The 12,788-nt window shown below is 55.6% G+C and overlaps 2 protein-coding genes across 3 annotated transcripts in view; both read left to right on the top strand.

Moving 5' to 3' along the window:
- Nucleotides 1-2,757, top strand: part of CREB3L1 (cAMP responsive element binding protein 3 like 1) — a 36,134-nt gene extending 33,377 nt beyond the window's left edge. The window contains exons 11-12 of the mRNA XM_036326073.1: nt 1,561-1,828; nt 2,010-2,757. Of these exons, the coding sequence (XP_036181966.1) occupies nt 1,561-1,828; nt 2,010-2,046 (305 nt within the window). The 3' untranslated portion in view covers nt 2,047-2,757. The remainder of the gene's footprint in view (nt 1-1,560; nt 1,829-2,009) is intronic.
- Nucleotides 2,758-9,371: 6,614 nt separating this feature from the next.
- Nucleotides 9,372-12,788, top strand: part of DGKZ (diacylglycerol kinase zeta) — a 41,180-nt gene continuing 37,763 nt past the window's right edge. For both annotated transcript variants that reach the window (XM_036326056.1, XM_036326057.1), the window contains exon 1: nt 9,372-9,598. In XM_036326056.1, the coding sequence (XP_036181949.1) occupies nt 9,387-9,598 (212 nt within the window). In that variant the 5' untranslated portion in view covers nt 9,372-9,386. The remainder of the gene's footprint in view (nt 9,599-12,788) is intronic.

Below are 12,788 nucleotides of genomic sequence, written 5' to 3'. Positions count from 1 at the left end.
TGGTGTGGGCTCAGGTATCTACCGTCCCATGGGGGATTGTGAGGTACAGTGGTTTAGAGTATGGAGCCTCAGAGTCCGTCATACCTGCCTCTGCCACTGCGTGACCTTGGGCCTGTGCCTTATGCTCTCCAGGCGTTCGTTCCTTCACTTGGAAATGGGAGTTACCGTTCCACACTTACTGAGCAGGGTCGATGTGAAGATTAAATGACGTGGTGTACGAACGCTCTCAACAGATACAATGCATGGGTGGCAAGGGGAGAGCTAGTCTAGAGCGCAGCAAGGAGAGCATGGGTTTCCCCAGGCAGAAGATACTGCAGGAAGACCTGCAGAGGGACTTCCCAGCCGTGTTTCATCACTTACCAGGAGCAAGTCATTGGGCAGGGCAGGACGAGGAAGAGGAACCAGATGGGCAAGCCGAGAGCTAGGAGCTGGGGAGAGTGAGTTTCCAGGAGGAGAGATACAACAGGGAGGATGAGGCAGGCCTGCGTGGCCTTGAGGGGAGGAAATGGAGGCCGGTCAGGGAAGTGGTGGGGGAAGAGGAAGTGGAGGCGGGGAGTGAGAACCACTCCCTGGACATGTGCTGTGGCTGGACCTGAGAAGAAGAGAGCAAGACAGTGACTAAGGGGGTATAGGTCTTGCGAGCCACATGTTGTTTTTCCAAGGCCAGAGGGGCCCTGGTGTATTTGGCGGTAGAGGAAGCCAGAACAGAGGAAGGACTGGAAGGGGGGGGGGGGGGGGGGGGTATCAGTGTTGATGAAGGAAACCAGAGTCAGAGGAGGCGGAGAAGGAATGTGAGTGAGTGAATGCAGGGGTGCAGGTCTGGACATCTGGGGTAGGGGGCGCTCTGGAGCAGGCTGGCGCGCAGAGCGGGGCGTGCACCATTCCAGAGGGTGCCTTTCATGTAGGTCAGGGTCCTGAGAGCCAAAAAGGTGGTGGTGGGTCAGACTAGCATGGAGCAGCGTACCTGATCACCTAAAACCTCGATTGCCTGTTCTGTGACACAGGGCTAAAACACCTGGTTCCTGGGTTTCTGAGAGATGTCGATTTTGATATAGGCCAAAGGACTTGGCAGTGCCCGGCACACAGAATTCTCTAACAGATGGGTTTCCTTTCCCTTATCTTCCCTGAAGCGCACTCTAGGGCCTAGAATGGGGAAGAGATTTATTCAAGATCTTATGGAAATTAATAAGTGTTGGAAGTAGGATTCGAACCCAGCTCTCAGATGCCCCCCCAGCCTGGTACCCTCTGCTTAGAAAGAGCTGCTTTCTCGGGGTGTCCACTGAACACAGTTTCAATCACTTCCCTTATATGATCGCATTTAAAACTCACATCTATATGAAGTTGGTCCTAGTATCCCTGTTTTACAGGTGAACAAACTGAGGCTCAGGGGTTTAAAACAAAGGTCTGAGGTCGCACAGCTTGGCATTGTTGGAGCTGGAATTCAAGTCCAGGCCTTTAAGATTCCAGAGCCCGTGTCTGTAACTAACCATGCCATGAATGTGACTGGGGTGGCCAGGGGGCCTCTTGGCCCCCGGGGCTAACCCCGCGCTCTCTCTCCAGTGCCCTCCCGCAGCCTTCTGTTCTACGATGAGGGGGCAGGCTCTTGGGAGGATGGCCGCAGCACCCTGCTGCCCGTGGAGCCCCCAGATGGCTGGGAAATCAAGCCTGGGGGGCCAGCGGAGCAGCGACCCCAGGACCGCCTACAGCATGACCCCCTGGACAGCACGCACGAGACCACCAAGTACCTGAGCGAAGCCTGGCCAAAAGACATCAATGGAAATGGCACCAGCCCCGACTTCTCCCACCCCAAGGAGTGGTTCCACGAGAGGTGGGTGGGTGGCCCCGTCCCTTCCTGGGCTCCCCAGGCTCCACCTGCCCTCTGCCCGTCCCTGGTCCCCATGTCAACCACACCTTGCCAAGGCCCCATCCCTCCCATGTCCAGATCCAGCTCGCAGGGTGGTGAGCAGGTCCTCACTGGACAAAGTCTCTGATTTTTCTTGTCTCTCCAGGGATCTGGGCCCAAACACCACCATCAAGCTCTCCTAGGCCATACCGAGACCCAGGACCCAGGACGCGTACCCCCTGGCATCCCTGAAGAGGGATTGTCTTGCTCGCTAACCCGGATCCGGCTTGTACCCCTGCCCCCTGGGGTGCCATCCCAGGAGAAAGGGTTCCACTTCTCCCCGGCCCTGCTTTGCCTCAGATCTTGGCTGGGGCCTCTCCTCGCCACCTACATTGGACTGTTCCCTTGGGCCAACCACTCCGATCTCACCCTCCCTCCACAACCGTCTGTCCTCAGATAAACCACTCACTGGGCTACCCCCCTCCTTCCTCATAATGACCAACACAACCACTGCCCTCCCTGCCCCCTGGCCCCCATACACACACAAACACACACACACGTCAACACGCCGGCACACACACACGCTCCCCTCACCCCCACTGTACAGAGACCAAGAACAGAAATTGTTTGTAAATAATGAACCTTATTTTTTATTATTGCCAGTCCCCTAAGATATTGTATTTTACAAGTCTCCCTCCTACCTTCACCCCTCCCTTGTTTTATATTTTATGAAATTAGTGCGGGCTTTGCTGTTCCCTGTCCAGGGAATGAGGGTCCTCCCCGGCCCTCACCTGGCCCCTCCTGCCTCTGCCCAAGCCGCTGGGCCTTTTTAATTGCCAAATTGCTTCATCCACCCGCTCAGCATATGCTTTAAGAAGGCAAAAGTTAAAAAAAAAAAAAAGATGCAGCATCAATTCCTGACTTTGTGCCTTTCATTGGGGGGAGGGGAGTAAGAAGGTAAATTTATTTTCTATTCTGTCGGGGGCTGACTCGGGTGTGGGGCCGTTGGGAAGGCATCTCTGTGGGGTTCCCTCTTCCAGCCAGATGCAGAATTCAAGCTCAAAGAGTTCTGTTGCAATTGCCCCACCCCAAGGCACCGGCTATCTCCTGGTACTGAGGACCGAAGCAGAGAAACAAATTGGCCTTTAGTGATGGGAACAGCAAGTATTGAGTGCCAACTGTTAAGGGCCCTCAGAACTGGCCATCAGGCCTCATCCGCTATGCCCCTTCCTCTCCCGGCCTCATCTTGACCACTTGATGGGGACCTCGCTGCCTGCAGCTGGACATCAGTTTTAACTGCTAGAACATGCAGGCTTTTACAGCAAGGCCATTAAAGGCTGGGCTCTGGGCCCAAGCTATTATTGTTATTATTACTATTATTATTAACAATAACTTTTAGCACACACCCTTTCAGATTGAGTCATCAATTCCATTAGTCATTCAACAAACTGCCCTGGAAGGCCCCAGGCTGGGGAGTAAACCAGCCGTCAGGGCCGGAGTGATGAGGGGTGTACAGGATGTGAAGGGGACACGGAATAATGCCATGTAATTCAGATTTGGTGGGTCAGGGAAGGCAAGTCAAAGGAATTGGCCCTGAACTAAGTCTTAAGGGATGAGTAGGAGCTGGTAAGGTAGAGAAGAGATAAGAGTGTTTGGGGGTGGAGAGAATGTCAAGTGCATAGGCATAGAGCCGTGGAAAGCAGGGCCAGGGCTGGGGTGAGAAAAGGGGGCCGCGAGGATGTGAAATTTAAGGAAGTACTTGTACCCCAGACTCCGAATTTGCTTCACCCTAGTCCTGGCCCTGATGAAAAGTATGGCCCTTTCTAAAGAAAGAATACTTTACCCTGAAGGTGATGGAGAACCACTGAATATTTTTGAGCCAGAGAGTAAGATAATCAGATTGCCCTGTCTTGGGACTCTGCAGGGGTTATAGTGAGGATGAGACAGCTTCTGAAGATAATTAGAAGGAATTATCAACAGGAATTGACATCCAATTGGCTGTGAGGTGCAAGAGAGAGGGCAGAGCCTGGGGTGACCTTTAGGTGTCTGACTTGAAGGCCTGGGTGGATAATGAGTCCATTCATCAAGGCAGAGAATGCAGGAGGAAGAGCAGGTTTGGAGGGAAGGAGAACTCATTTTAACACACCTTGCATCTGAGTTGCCTGTGGAATGTTCACATTAACAGGTAAGCCTAGGGCTTGGGGAAAAGCGACCCCAGGTGGAGATTAGGAAATTGTCCACGTCCAGGTGGTATGTTAAAGTCTGGGTCTGTATATGGGGAAGGGAGATGGGGAGGAGCGCGGGGAAGATGGACAGTGAGGGACACTGAAGGAAGAGGAGTGAACAAGAAGGCTGAGAAGGGATGGGCGGAGAAAGGGGAAAGCCTGGAGAGGTGAGTGTCCCAGAAACTGATGGAGGAGAGCTTCCAGGAGCCATGCTCAGAGGTGTCCGATGCCATCTGAGAGGCGGGGAAAGATGAGAAGAAGACAGAGTGTCCTTTCTCTTTGACAACGAGAAGGTTGCCAGTAACCTTGGTTGGAGCCCTGTTGTGGGGAGCCGGGGCAGAAGTGAGAGGATTTGGGTGAAAGTGAGAACAACAGGAACTGACATGAAGGTGGGGAGGATGGAGAGGAGGGTGTCGGTGGACTCTTGCAGGGTGCTCAGCTGTGAAGGGAGAGAAGGTGGCAACTAGAGGGGGCGTAGGTGAGCTCAAGAGCAGTTTGGGGCTATTCCCTTAGACGGGAGAGAGCTGACCATGGCTTTTTCCAGAAGATAAAGAGCCCACAGAGAGGGGAATGATGGGTGGGGGTTGTGAAGAAGGGACCCAGGAAGCAGGTAAAGAACTCCACCTTTGCCCAGCCAGTGCGGCTCAGTGGTTGAGCTAGGGCTATGAACCAAAGAGGACACAGGTTCGATTCCCGGTCAGGGTACATGCCCGGGTTGCATTGTGGGGCTTGCAGGAGGCAGCCAATCAATGAATCTCTCTCATCATTGATGTTTCCATCTCTCTCTCCCTCTCCCTTCTCTGAAATCAATAATATACATATATTTTTTTTTAAAAAAAAAAGAACTCCACCTTCAAACTTAGAAGCCTGGAGAGAAAGGGATGGTATTCCTTGAGTGAAGAATGTGGGGAGACAGGAAAGTGAGGGAGCCCCCTCCCCATGGCTGTGAAGTTTGAGGATGGGGCAATGGGGAGGGTTAGCATGGGAGTTGAATTGGGGTGCAAGGGGACAGTTTGAAATTGTCACTCAGAGAAACGGAAAATGAAGCTGACTTCTGGTGTGACCCCCTCACCATTCATTCATTCACTTAATAAATATTTAAGGAGTGTCCCTTTTGTGCATGGCACATTGCTAACATCAGAGCACAAATAAGACCTGGCTAATGATATCTTATTCCCCCATCCTCCCATTATTGACTAATCCTCGTACATCAGGCACTGAACTGATGATTTAACATATCCCAATTAGGAATCAAAATAATCCTAAGAGCTGGTATTTTTACAGATGAAGAAACTGGGGTTCAGAGAGGTGAAATGACTGGACCAAGGTCATGCAGCGAGTCAGTGGCAAGGTCGGCATTTGAACACAGGTCTGCTTGGCTTCGGAGCTCATACTGCCCCTCCAGTTCTCCAGTTCTCCAGTTCTCACGCCAGCACCCTTTCCTCTCTCCTCCAGATGCCCTTCCCCCAGGCCAGATTTTTTTTTTTAATATATTTTATTGATTTTTTACAGAGAGGAAGGGAGAGAGATAGTCAGAAACATCGATGAGAGAGAAACATCGACCAGCCACCTCCTGCACATCCCCCACCGGGGATGTGCCCGCAACCCAGGTACATGCCTCTGACCGGAATCGAACCTGGGACCCCTCAGTCCGCAGGCCGACGCTCTATCCACTGAGCCAAACCGGTTTCGGCCCCAGGCCAGATTTTTATTCTTGCACATCTTCCAAGAACAACTACCCCATAGACTTCCTAGAGCAACTACCCCAGAGAGCCCAGGATTTAGTGAGCTGGCCAAAGTGTGGTCATCTGCAATCACCACCCTATGCTGTCCATCGAAGACAGTCTTCCCCGAGTAGGTTAGGATGCAAGGTTAATCCACTCACACACGCACCTGTTGACTCTCCACCTCCTCAGAGCCAGGTGTCACTGTCCCTGAGGGGGCGTGTCCCTAATGCACCCCAGTGTTAGAGTTACAGCCTCCGCACTCTGTTGTCAGTTCTGGCCGCCGACTGGCTTTGTCACACATGTGATGGCTTTCGCTGTGCCAGTCATTCTGCTCAGTTTGCCACAACAAACCCTTTGTTACACCTGGAAAGCAGAGCTCTGGAAGCCGGCAGAGAAGCTGTGGGCAATGCCTGGCGCTGGGATGGGCCAGGGCAAGGTTCCAGTTCCAGAGGCCAAATTGGGCAACTGTCCGATGTGGGTGAAAGGTGCCCCTTGGGTCACGGGGAGGTGGGGTGACAGGCTGAGAACTGACCTCCAAAGAAGCCTGAGTTGCTCTGTCATCAGAGTGTCAGTGACGAGCATGAGCACTGACGTCTGTGCTGCACTTCATTGTGTGCCTCGGCCAGTTACCTAACCTCATGGGGCCTCAGTGGCCTCACCTGGAAAATGGTGCCCACCCTCATAAAATTGCTGTGAAGGCCCAGCCGGAGGGAGTGGCTCGGTTGCTTGAAGCGATGTTTCTCTCTCTCTCTCTCTCTCTCTCTCCCACCCCCCCTCTCTCTAAGCATGTCCTCGGGTGAGGATTAAAAAAAAAACAAATTGCTGTGAGAGGTAACTGAAAGCTTGCACGTAGAGCTCTTAGCACAAGGTCAGTTACGCAGTAAGCACTCAAAAGGCATTAGCTACTATTTTCTGAGCACAGAGACAATGGGCTGGAGGTGTTCTGAGGAGCAAGCTGCAGCTAGGAGAGGCAGAGGGTCCTCAGGCTGGTCAGGGGAGGGGGCCTTCGTTTTTTCCCTAGGATTCTTGGGAAGAGGGCGGAGCTACAGCTAAAAAAGAATGCCCTTAGCAGCTGGTCCTAAATGGGGGAGGTGTGAAGACAGAGGGGAGAAGCTTCACTTTTAAAAGGACTGAGTGGGGTGGGCTCAGCAGGAAAGAACTGAACAAAACACCAACCTGGAAACCCAGCAGCTAGGCAGCTGGTGAGGGAATGTTAAACCCAGCCAGCAGTACCATAATTCATGGTGTAGAAGGCGACGCAGGACCAGGCTGATTGGAAATTAGCAATCCCAAGGGCGATCCCAAGGGCAGCAACCCGAAGGCGCAGCACCGGAGTGCCCTGCCCCCCCTCCACCCCCCTGCCCCTCAGGGCTTCTTTAGACTTGGCATTAGGGAAGAAACTCCCCCATGGCTGAGAAGTTTAATGCAATTCCATTTATCCCATTCACCCACAGCGGGATTGCTGGGCCCGGAGCAGGTGGGAGGCAAAGCCAACGCAGGCATCTTCCTGCCCTTTGGGAGTTCACAGATGAGGGAAACAGGCAAATTCATGGGGAGGTGGAGAAGGGTATGAGTTCTGGGGCCAGAAGACCCGGCTTTAAATCCTGGCTCCACCATCCACTGCCTGAGCCACCTTGAGCAAATAAATCACTTGAATGACACCCCAGTGTCCTCATCTGTAGCACAGGAGAAGAGATAACACCCACGACTGGGCTCGTGGTGAGAATCAAATGAGATGTTAGTTATTGTCAGAGTGTGAAGGGGGTGCCCGGAGAGGGGCCCAGGAAATAGTTATGGGGCTGAAGGAGGGAGGCAGTATCTGCAGTGGAGTTTCAGGGAGAGGGTCATGGAGGATGTGGCACTTGAGGTGGGCCTTGACGATGGGTAGACTGTCCATGGGTGGGATAGAGAAGGGCACAGACTCCAGGCAATGGCACGGAGCAGGACAGCCATCGTAGAGCTGGTGAGAGTTGGAGGAGCCCTGAGCAGCACCGCTTTCCTCCTACGTAGCCCATTCTCCACCTTCGTTCATCTGGCCCCGACCACCTTCCTGGGCTCACAGTCAATGGGGAAAGGGAAGATACAAACTAGAGCAGTGGTTCTCAACCTTCCTCATGCCGCGACCCTTTAGTACAGCTCCTCATGTTGTGGTGACCCCCAACCATAAAATGATTTTCGTTGCTACTTCATAACTGTAATTTTGCTACTGAGTCGTAATGGAAATATCTGATATGCAGGATGTATTTTCATTGTTACAAAATGCACATAATTAAAGCATAGTGAGTAATCACAAAAACAATATGTAATTATATATGTGTTTTTCCGATGGTCTTAGGCGACCCCTGTGAAAGGGTGGTTCGACCCCCAAAGGGGTCGCGACCCACAGGTTGAGAACCGCTGAACTAGACTAAACACCAGGTGCAGAAGACAATGGGGGCTGGGAGGAGGATTCAGCAAGAGCCATTCAGGGAGACTTCCTGGAGGAGGAGGTGTGGAAGCAGACCCTCAGAATTTGAAGTACATCGATAGAAGGAGATCTCGGATGGAGGGGCAGCCTGAACCACGCTGTAAAGGCCTGATGCCCGTTCCCAGAATAAGGAGCACAGACGAGTTGGAAGGAACTGGATGGAAGCAGAGGACAGGGGGTGGGAAGATCAAGGCAGGCCTTGAATGCAGAGCTAAAGCAGAGGCAAGGTGGGGGGGGGGGGGCATTAAACACTGCAGGGGGAGAGGAGATGCTAGTTCAAAGGTCAACTTCAGAAAGAAGGAGCGCGAGGCCTAAAGCCAGTGTGGCCGGCCATCCGATCCATCCCCGCGTGTGTCCCCTTGCTCTGCCCCTTCCCCACATCTAACTGGGCCCCTAAATTCCCGTGGCGCAGAGGGGGTTAAGCCGGCTTCTGCACCGCCCCCGGCCTCTCCACCTGCCCGCTGCAGCGGCGAATGCCCGGCCGGAAAGCGCGGGATGCGAGTGGGGGGGTGGCCGCCGCCGCCGCGGAGTGACGGGCGGGAGTGATTGGCAGCTGCCAGGCAGCGGAATCCGGGGGGGCGGGGGGGGGACAGGAGTGGGTCTGGCGGGCGCCCCGCACCCCTGGCCTCGGTGTCGGCACCCACCGCCGCTGGGCCGGCTCGCTCCTTCCGCGCCCCGAGCCCGGCGGGCTGGGCGGAGCGGCGCCTCCCGGCCCGGACCCGGGGCCCGCGGGGCCTCTAAGGTGACACCCGGTGCGTGGCCGCGGTGGCGGCTGCAGGAGCGCGCTCGCCGCCCCGGCTCCGCGGCGCCCGGGCTCCCGCTCCTCCCAGGCTCCGGCTCAGCCGTCCGGGGGGCGCCCCAGCGCGCACGACTCGGCACCCCGACACCCACCGAGGACAAACCCCACACACACCCCCGCGGGCGCAGGAGGAGCCCCGCCGCCGCTCCCGGGCGCAGCGCTCGGCAGCTCGCGGCTCCGGCGTCCGAGCCCGGCGTCGAGAGGGACGCGAGGGACCCGCGCCCCCGCCCTCCCGCCTCGCGCCCCCGGGCCCAGCCGCGGGGGAGACTGAACTTGAGCAGGGACCCCGAAGGCCGCCGGGGCCGCGGGAAGAGGCGGCCGCGGGATGGCCGAGGGGCCGGGCGGCGGAGGGCCCCGCGGGGACGGGGCGAGCGGCGGCCGGGCCGCGGAGGCGGAGGTGGTGCGGCGGCGCTGCCGGCGGGGGGAGGAGGCCGAGGTCTCGCAGCCCTGGCATGAGGGCCCCCGGGGCCTGGCCCCTGGGCCGCCGGTGGAGGAGCAGTTCTGCCAGATGCACCTACGGAAGCAGGTGTCTTACAGGTAAGGAGAGCGGGGGTCGGGGGAGCGCGGGCCCGGGACCACCCCCTTGAAGTCGCCATGCCTTGTGCGCCAGCTGCTTGCCTGATGCTGAGAACTGAAAAGACTCGCTAGGAGTCTCTGCCCTCCGGGGGCAGGGGAGAGGGGAGCCTCTGGGACCCCTTCTCTAGATGAACCCTGAAAGCCCTAGGCATTCAAGGTGGGTTGCTGATGCCAGCTGTGCCGTACTGATGCCAGGCACCGTCCTGGACAGTGAGGGGAGCCACGACCAAGACATGGTCCTTACCAACCTCCGACCGCTGGGGAGAGCTGGGAGACACGCCCTGCCCTCCTCGGGGGAGAGGGACCTTATTCATCCCGTAGTTCTTGCCTGGGCTTCCCTCTGTGCTGACTCTGTGCTGGGCAGGGCCTTGTGGAAGGGACCAAGATGCTCCTTGCCACCACGGCTAGCACCCTGCTGCCCGGGCATGGGGAAGGACCCCCTCCTGGACCCAGCGACCCTCATTGGCATCCTCTGTGACAGAGGAATCTCACACCCCACCTGACACTGCTCTCTGGTCCTGGCCCCCTCTGCCCAGGGCTTCCCTGGAGGAATCAGCTGGGCTGGGCTGCCCCTCAAACAGGGTAGTTCAGTGCGTTCTGTAGGGAGAGGACCTATGGAGGGGGTGGAGGCAGGGCAGAGGCAGCCCTTGCCTTCCTCCTCCTCTCTCAGACCACAGCCTCAACTCGGACTTGCTGCCCCTGTATAGTTCCTGGCCCAGAGTGACCTCCCTGGAGGGTCCAGCAGGGACACTGAGGCACTTGCCGTCCTTGAAGCCATCAGCCTGGTTAGAGAGGACAACTTTCCCGTCTGTTTACAGCCATACGGACTCGGGGTGTGTCTGAGGCTGCCTGGCTTCTCCCTGGGGTTTCTGGGAAGATGTTTCATAAAACCAGCCCAACCCTGGGAGATTGAAAGGCCCCAATATTCTTAATGGCTCTGCAGCCCTCAAGCTTCCATCACTTGGGAGAGGATGGGAGGGCAGGGGAGGGGACTTCACCATCATGAAGTGAGTTGCACAGAAGAAATGGGAAATGGGTTTGTTTCCCTGGGCCCTACCTTCACTTTGGGAGGCACATAAGGAGTCAGAGGCCCATTGAGCTCCATTACCAAGTCCTCCCAGAACACCATGCTGAGAGGAGGGCGTTATCTGCGAGTGCCTTCTGGCTGCAGATAGAAGATCCCCTGAAAGTTCCCTGGGGGTGGAGAGAGTACAGAGGTGACTGCCAGGGAGCAGGGCAGAGAATGGAGAATCCTGGAAGAAATATTAGTCTGGGCGTCAGGGGACCTGGCTTGAATTCTCATTTCTGCCAGCGACTTACTGTGTGTCCTTGAGCTAGACAATATCTCCCTGGGCCTCAGTTCTTCACCTGTAACATAAGGGAGGGATTCCAGGATTTTCCTTGCTTGTGGGTCAGGGACATACAGCATCTACAGCTGGAAAGGAGGCCAGAGTGGGGTAGAGGCTTAGAGGATAGGCAGCAAAGAAAAATTAAAGAGCCAAGAGACCACACACACACACACACACACACACACACATAGGGAAGCAGCTGCAAGGGCTGGGATTCTCTCAGGGTGGTTGCTTCCTGAATAAAGGCCCTTCCACAGCCCAGATTTGAGCCTCTAATCACTAAGAAGGCAGGGTAACCAGCTGTGACTCCTCTGTGGCTGTACAGGGATCCAGAGACCTCTGAGTCACCTGTGTGAGGTCTGCAGAAGATAGGCTCCAGGACAGGCTCCAGCCGTCACCCCGGGACAGATCAGGAAGGCATGATCTTCACACCAGGGTTAGGCTGGGAGCCCAGTCTTAGGACCAGAGCCAGGCAAGGCATCAAGGCAAAGAGAAGCCCCTGGGGAGAGGGCAGAAGAAGCCCTGTGAAGGAGACAGCAGCTCTGAGCTGTCAAAACCCTTCAGGCCCAGGGAACGAACTGTGCTTTCTGGCTAAGCCCTCCCATGAGGCTGCGCTCTGAGTGGCCTGATGACGGATGCAAGCTCTGCCTCGCACAGGCCGCCCAGGGCTGGCAAGAGCGTAGGCCCACAGTAGCCCTCTTCACATCCTCCGCTTGCCACAGTTCCATGCTGCTCTGGCTCACAGTGGAACCTCCACCCCGCTGTGAGTTGCTAAGAAAAGCAGTTGAAAGCCCTTCACAGAGAGAAAAGGCTCTTGGACAGAAATGCGGGGGCAAAAAAATCTGAGGGCGGCGAGGGGTGGAAGCGGAAGCAGAATTGAGGCCTGGCTGCCTCTGACGTAGGTGAGGACGTAGGTGAGGACGGGGGCTTGGAGTAGACGCTTTTAGGGATGTGGGGGTTTCTGGAAAACAGGTTTTCTTCGCCCCCACCCCTGGCAGCTGCTTTATGTGGATGGAAAGATTTGTGCCAGTAGAAACTCTTGCAGGGGAGGGGCGTGGGGAGCATCTTACATCCGCATCTGGGTGTGAGGAAAAGTATCTCCCATACATTTGAGGAAGTTCTAAAGTATCAGGGTTGGTTTGCCCTGCCGGTGTGGCTCGGTGGTTGAGCGTCACCCCATGAACCAAGAGGTCGCTAGTTCAATTTCCGGTCAGGGCACTTGCTCTGGTTACGGGCTCAATCCCCAGTAGGGGGCGTGCAGGAGACAGCCAATTGATGTTCCTCTCTCCTTCCCCCTCCCTTCCTCTCTCTCTAAAAATCAATAAGAATATATTTAAAGTATCAGGGTTGGGCTCAAGAGTCCATTGGAGAGTGGTGTCCAGCCTGGAAAAAGCCAGAGGGGTGCCAGGAACACTGAGTTTGGTCTGAGAGGACCAGTCAGAAGATGCAGAGCTTGGACCTCTGGAGCTAAGCCCAGTGGTTCCCAAACCAGATCACCTGGGGAATTTCTTTTCAAATAATTTCTAAAGCCCCATCCCTGCAGATCCTGATATAGGTAGTCTAGGGTTGGGCCTGGGCATCTCGACTTTAAAAACCTCTCCCGGGTAATTCTGATAATCAAGCAGATTTGTAAAACCGCCAGTTTCACCTGTGAAGAAGCTGAGGCAAGAGAAAGGGTAAAATGTGAGCTGAAAAATTGGGGTGTGGCTGGCAGGGGGCTTCCCGGTGCTGGATGCGATTGTGGCCCCAGCAGGACCTGGAAGGAGGACCAGCACCTCGGTCTGGAATTCTCCCTGGGCCAG

The sequence above is a fragment of the Myotis myotis genome, unplaced genomic scaffold (genome assembly GCF_014108235.1).
Source record: "Myotis myotis isolate mMyoMyo1 unplaced genomic scaffold, mMyoMyo1.p scaffold_m19_p_10, whole genome shotgun sequence".
Classification (NCBI taxonomy): domain Eukaryota; kingdom Metazoa; phylum Chordata; class Mammalia; order Chiroptera; family Vespertilionidae; genus Myotis; species Myotis myotis.
Note: the sequence above shows the minus strand (reverse complement) of the source record. Positions and strands in the feature narration are given on the sequence as shown.